This window comes from Protobothrops mucrosquamatus, unplaced genomic scaffold (genome assembly GCF_001527695.2).
Source record: "Protobothrops mucrosquamatus isolate PMUCROS unplaced genomic scaffold, P.Mucros_1.0 scaffold942, whole genome shotgun sequence".
Lineage (NCBI taxonomy): Eukaryota > Metazoa > Chordata > Lepidosauria > Squamata > Viperidae > Protobothrops > Protobothrops mucrosquamatus.
In genome coordinates this window covers 95,153-101,124 of record NW_015387190.1, presented here as the reverse complement: position 1 = coordinate 101,124, position 5,972 = coordinate 95,153, and the positions used below count along the sequence as shown (strand labels likewise).

The 5,972-nt window shown below is 45.5% G+C and overlaps 1 protein-coding gene across 1 annotated transcript in view; it reads left to right on the top strand.

Annotated features, from left to right (window-relative positions):
• The window catches only part of SLC29A4 (solute carrier family 29 member 4), an 8,918-nt gene extending 6,450 nt beyond the window's left edge, over nucleotides 1–2,468 (top strand). Inside the window, exons 8-10 of the mRNA XM_015819514.2 lie at nucleotides 210–397; nucleotides 1,043–1,283; nucleotides 2,326–2,468. Coding sequence (XP_015675000.2) covers nucleotides 210–397; nucleotides 1,043–1,283; nucleotides 2,326–2,468 — 572 coding nt within the window. The remainder of the gene's footprint in view (nucleotides 1–209; nucleotides 398–1,042; nucleotides 1,284–2,325) is intronic.
• Nucleotides 2,469–5,972: the final 3,504 nt, after the last annotated feature.

Below are 5,972 nucleotides of genomic sequence, written 5' to 3'. Positions count from 1 at the left end.
AGGAAGGAAGGAAGGAAGGAAGGAAGGAAGGAAGGAAGGAAGGAAGGAAGGAAGACTTCCAGTCTTCCTTTTGGCAATTAGACACACCACCCGTCTCTCTTCTTTCCACCACCTATTCTAGGTCACCTGCCTGGTTTCAGATGAAGCCAACAAGCCAGGAGGAAAAAGCATGTCTGTCTTAACTGCTTTGTTTCTCTGGATTCCGACAGACATGATGCTCCACCGCTACGTCGTCTCCCGCGTGATCTGGACCTACATGGCGTCCATCGCCGTGACTTACTTCATCACCCTGTGCCTCTTTCCTGGGCTGGAATCGGAGATCCGGAACTGCACGCTGGGCGAATGGCTCCCCATCCTCATCATGGCCGTCTTCAACCTGTCCGATTTCGTGGGCAAGGTAACCCTCTTGGCCGGGATCCTGCCCAACGGCCCGAGGACCGGGCACCTCTGTGCAGGAGGGGAACCCCCAAGTCTGCAGGGAATCACAGGGCGACAGGTGCCATCCATCCGCTGGAATTGGGGACAGCCAAGATCTGGGATATGTACCCTTTGCCCACGGTTCTCTGATGGGGGCCACAGAGTGAGCAAAGATGAAGCAAGCCGTGGGTCAGATCAAAGGGGGGGGGGACAACAAGGATCTCTTTGATGTGTCCTCCTCTGTCTCTGACCCTCCTTCCCTCCCCACCAATTTCATTCCAAGCAGAAACTTGAGCTGTTCTGTTAGGGAAAAGACTTTGAAACAGGAAAAAGTTGCTTGAAAAATAGTTCGATAGCCACCGTTGGCAAGTTCAGGAGAAGTGCCCACTAATAAATCCCAGATGGATTCTTACCCCTGCCCGTGTTTAACAGGGGCACAGAATCCCAAGTCCTCCAGTTCAACAAGCCTCCCCACCCTGTGGCAGTCTACCTGTGAACCCCAGACTGTTGGCTTGGCCTCTGGTGTGGGGAGAAAGGCTCAAACAGATCCAGGAAATCTCTCTTAATTTTTCTTTCGTGGATTCCGCCCTTTCTTAAGCGTTCAATTCTCCCTCTGCATTTGCAGATTCTGGCTGCGCTGCCTTACGACTGGAGGGGAGTCCACCTCCTCCTCTGCTCCTGCCTGCGAGTGGTCTTCATCCCTCTGTTTATCCTGTGTGTCTACCCCAACGGGAGCCCCACGTTTAGCCACCCGGCCTGGCCCTGCGTCTTCTCCCTCCTGATGGGCATCACCAACGGCTACTTCGGCAGCGTCCCCATGATCCTGGCAGCCGGGAAAGTGAACCCGGAGCAGCGGGAATTGGCAGGTTAGCGCAACAGTTGCACACCCCTCTCCCTCCCCCCCAAAAAAGAATTGTGAGACACCATTGTCAAAAAAAAAAAAAAAAAGGCCAGGAGGAGTGTTGAGATCGGAGGGGACAATGTAGGCACCAGCTCCGCTTAATGGTTATTTCAAAGCAGGGAGTCTCAACCCTGGCAATTTTGTCTGGACCTCCCCAGCCAGCATGGGGGAATTCTGGGCATTGAGGTCCACCCATCTTAAAGTTGCCAAACTTGAGAACTACTATTGTGGAGTCTCTATCTAGCTTACTGTCATCTCTCTCTCATTCTCTATATCTATTTATATCATCTTTCTCATTTTCTATATCATTGTACTCTGATTCTCTATTTTCTATTATCTTTCTCTCTCATTCTCTATAACTAACATGTATTCTATCTATCTATCATCTATGATCTATCTATCTATATCTATCTATCTATATCCATCAATTTCTATCTCTGTCATCTATCATCCATCTATCTATCCGTCCATCCATTCATCCATCTATCCATATTTATCTATCTTTATCTCTATCATCTATCTATCTATCTATCTATCTATCTATCTATCTATCTATCTATCTATCTATCTATCTATCCATCTATCTATATATCCATCTACTATCTCTATCATCTATTACCCATTCATCTATAGCTATCCATATTTATCCTGTCTGTCTGTCTGTCTGTCTGTCTGCCTGCCTGCCTGCCTGCCTGCCTGCCTGCCTGCCTGCCTGCCTACTCATTCTCTTATGTCTCTCTCATCCATCTATCATCCATCTATCATTTATCTATATCAATCCATCCATCCATCCATCTTGAGGGAGAGTAATTATTAAAATAAATTATGCACGTGGTCATCCCTCACACGAAGACATGTACATCCGGACATCATCCTGCAAAGTAGGTCCATTGTGTAACTTGCATACTTTGCAGGATGTCATGGCCCTCCCCCCTGCAACATCCCTTGCTCTCTCGGACGGAGACTCAGCGAGTTGTAACCATCTCTCCTCCATCTCTCCCTCCCAGGTAACACCATGACCGTGTCCTACATGACAGGGCTGACCCTGGGCTCCGTTGTAGCCTACTCTGCCTACAGCCTGACCAGCACTTCTCCAAGTTCCTGCCTCTACCCAGAGAACTACACTGCCTCCCTCCTGGATGGCAACTGACCGGACCATCAACGGAGCACTGACTGACATTCTAGGCATGCCAGGCAAGATGGTAGGGGGGAAAGAGAGCCTGTGAGCCCCCTGCAAGCACAGCCCTAGGTCCTTCAGGATCCGCATGGAAAAATCCAAGCCACGTCCTTGCCCATGATCATGTGTGTGATATACCCTAACCCATACTCGCATGGGTATATGATGACCCATGTGGCTAGTTTTCTGTGCAGGTTGCGTTGCCCCTGTCCGTCCCAGCTACATCTGAGCAGGAAGTTTTTTTCTCCAGTGGATTGTTTCGCCTCCTCTACTACAGCTCCCCCTAGTAGCATTGAAATCCATCGGCCAGAGTAGCACATGGCCCATGTCATGACAGAGGCAGCCTTTGCTGTCTCCTGCTTGTTTTTTTTTTTAGGCAGATGCTCAGTCAACAGCTGGAAGGCCCGGCCCGGCTCCCGCGAAGAGGCGAATCCCCACTTTGAGACAGTCTGATGCAGAGGGGGTTTTTTTGCACGTGGCACTGTGGTTTTAGGGTGCAAAGGAGAACGGGGTGCAAAACAGAATGTCTGGGGGCCGCATCGTGGCAACCGAACTTATTTTAGCGATATTTCGCTGCAGCTTTATCCGTCAGAGCAAGTTGCTGTAGTCCTTGACTTATGACAATTGAGCCCAAATGTTCTGTTGCTAGGCGAAACATTGGTTAAGTGAGTTTTGCCCCGTTTTATGACCACGGTTGTTAAATGAATCATAGTAACCCGGTTGTTAAGTGTATCCAGCTTCCCCCATTGACTTTGCTTGTCAGAAGGTCACAAAAGGGGGAATCCCACGACCCTTTGGGACACCGCAACCGTCCTAAAATACGAGTCGGTTGCCGAGGGTCTGAATTTTGATCACATGACTGCAATGGTTGTAAGAGTAAAAAAAAACCGCTGATCAGTCACTTTTTTTTCCAACGCCCTTGTAACTTTCAACTATCACTAAAACGAACTGTTGTAAGTCAAGGACAATCTGTAAAGTTTTTTTTTTTCCCCGATGGAACTACACTCACACAACCTCTGTACCAAATGCCTTCAACCAGAGCTTGTTAGATTAAAATTTAAATTGCAGATGAAAATTCTCATTTCCACAGGGGAAGAACGCAAAAGCTGCTACGATACTCCACTCTCTAATATTTAAAATGTGGCCTGTTTTAATTGTTCTTCCGTTTAAAAAAATATATATATAAAGACCTCCTGTATAAATAGCATAGAGGAGAGAATTCTAATCTCCCTTAGTTTGTCCATGGGACATTCACGTGTGAAATTCTACGTGTGTATCATAAAATACGTTGGGTTTTGTTTTTTGTTTTTTTTTTAAAGCAGCAGCTATGTTGTGCCAGCTGACTTAGAAGCTAAGAACCATGTTGTACGAAACCAAAGACCAGAAACCGTGTTGAGGATGTTATCTATTGTGGTTTGTTTCCATTTCTGTGTGTTGTCCACATCACTGAATGAGTCTAAACTCAACAGCACGGACAAGAGGGTGGTAGTTTTACTTTTTTTTTTTTTAAGTCTGCTTGCAATTATTATTATTTTATGTTGGGCTGTCACTACAGCCATCACCATGTCAACAAAATCAGCTTGATTTTGCTGCAAGCCAAGAAGCCTGAAAGATCTTTGATGGATCCTGTTGCTCTGTATCTCCCTGAACCATATATTTATAGAAGAGGATATTTGTAGCTCAGGGTGGAAGTGTGTGTGTGTGGGGGGGGGGTCTTTGGGGCTCACAATTTAGCTGAGCCCCTCCCACTTCCCAACCACTCTTACACCCAGGCTAAAATGTTCTCAAATTCCTCCCCAAAGGAAAAGGAAAGAGAAAGGACACCCTTTGCGCAATCTTCTAGTTTGTACAGCAACCAGCACACCCTCTCGGGGGCGAATGTCAACATCGTCTCTCTACCAGGTTCGCTTTGGGGCAGGGGACCTCAGAAGCCAAGAAACCATGGTTCTCCTGAGATCACAGTTACCTAAAGATCTGCAGATGTGGCGGGTGGCATTCTAAGGGGTAGAATCAAGAGTTTCGTAAAATAAGGATGTTCCAGGGTTGCAGAGTAGCTCAGTTGCAGCAATTTGCTTTGTGTCTTTTTTGTTTTTAGGGGTGGGGGACAGATCTGAACTGAGTTTACGTAGGTAGTGTTTAAAATTAGCACTTGGGCCCCCCCAAAAAGTTACAGGTTGCCCCTTTTTAATCAAGGACGTTCTTTTCAGGATCATCATCATAAAAATCCAATTAAAAAAAATCTAATCTAATAATACCCTTTTGCTTCGGAGCTCACCTACCATCAGAGTTTTGGTTTTTTTTAGTTTTTTTCCCCGTGCACACAGCCCTCTTTAAAAAAAAAAAAGAGGGATGGCCCAAGAGACCATTAAGGAGAAATTCCCTGACAGTGAGAACAATTAACCAGTGGAACTACCTACCTCCAGAAGTTGTGAATGCTCCAACACTGGGAGTTTTTAAGAAGAGATTGGACAATCATTTGTCTGAAATGGTCTAGGGCAGGGGTAGGCAACCTCGGCTCTTTTATGACTCACGGACTTCAACTCCCAGAATTCCCGAGTCAGCAGAGTCATAAAAGAGCCGAGGTTGCCTACCCCTGGTCTAGGGTTTCCTGTCAGAGCAGGGGGTTGGACTAGAAGACCTCCGAGGTCCCTTCCGACTCTGGTCATTCTCTCATTCATTTCAAGCCATCTGAAACGAGGCTCCAGAGAGCATCACGAGGGGGGGAGCAGCCGAGAACTCAGCCCCCGTTAAGTCGAAGCCAAGAAAACAACAGAAGAATCCCTTAGCTGCTTCGTTTTTTTCAAGGTTTCTTTTTTTTCTTTTTTTTTATGAAAAAGAATCACACATCATACAGCAACGAACAGAATGCAAGAAAAAAAAAAGGGGAGGGAGGGAACGGGAAACAGATGAAAACGTTAAAAAAAACACACAAAACGACAGGGAAGGGGGAGGGAAGGACAAAAAAAAAACAACCAACAACCCCGTGGCTCCATTCCTCTCTCGATTGTCTGCAAAAAATCCTTGTGTCCCATAGAAGGCATTAGGCAGTTAAGTGCTTTCTATTATAACATTCGCGTCGCGTCGCTTTTCTTTCTTCCAGAAGCTCGCGTGAGTCGCTTCTACCATATACAGTCCGCTGTTTTGTAAGCAATGCCTGGCTTTTCCTATTCCCCTTGTGTTCGTTCATTCGTTCTTTCGCTCTTGTCTTTTTTTTCTCTCTCTCTCTCTCTCTCTCTTTCTCTCTCTTTTTTTTTTTACAGTCACAATTCCAACCGGAAATAAAAAATAAAAGCGTCTCAATGTCAGACCGTGTTTTGCTTTTCTTTTTTCTTTATACTTTCCCATAATTTTTTTTTTCACAGTTTTTTTTCTTTAAAAAGTTTATATATTTATATATATTTATATATTTATACTTTATATTTATAATTAAAAAGGTAAATCCGTTTTTGCTTTTTTTTTGCTTTTTGTTCGTACTTT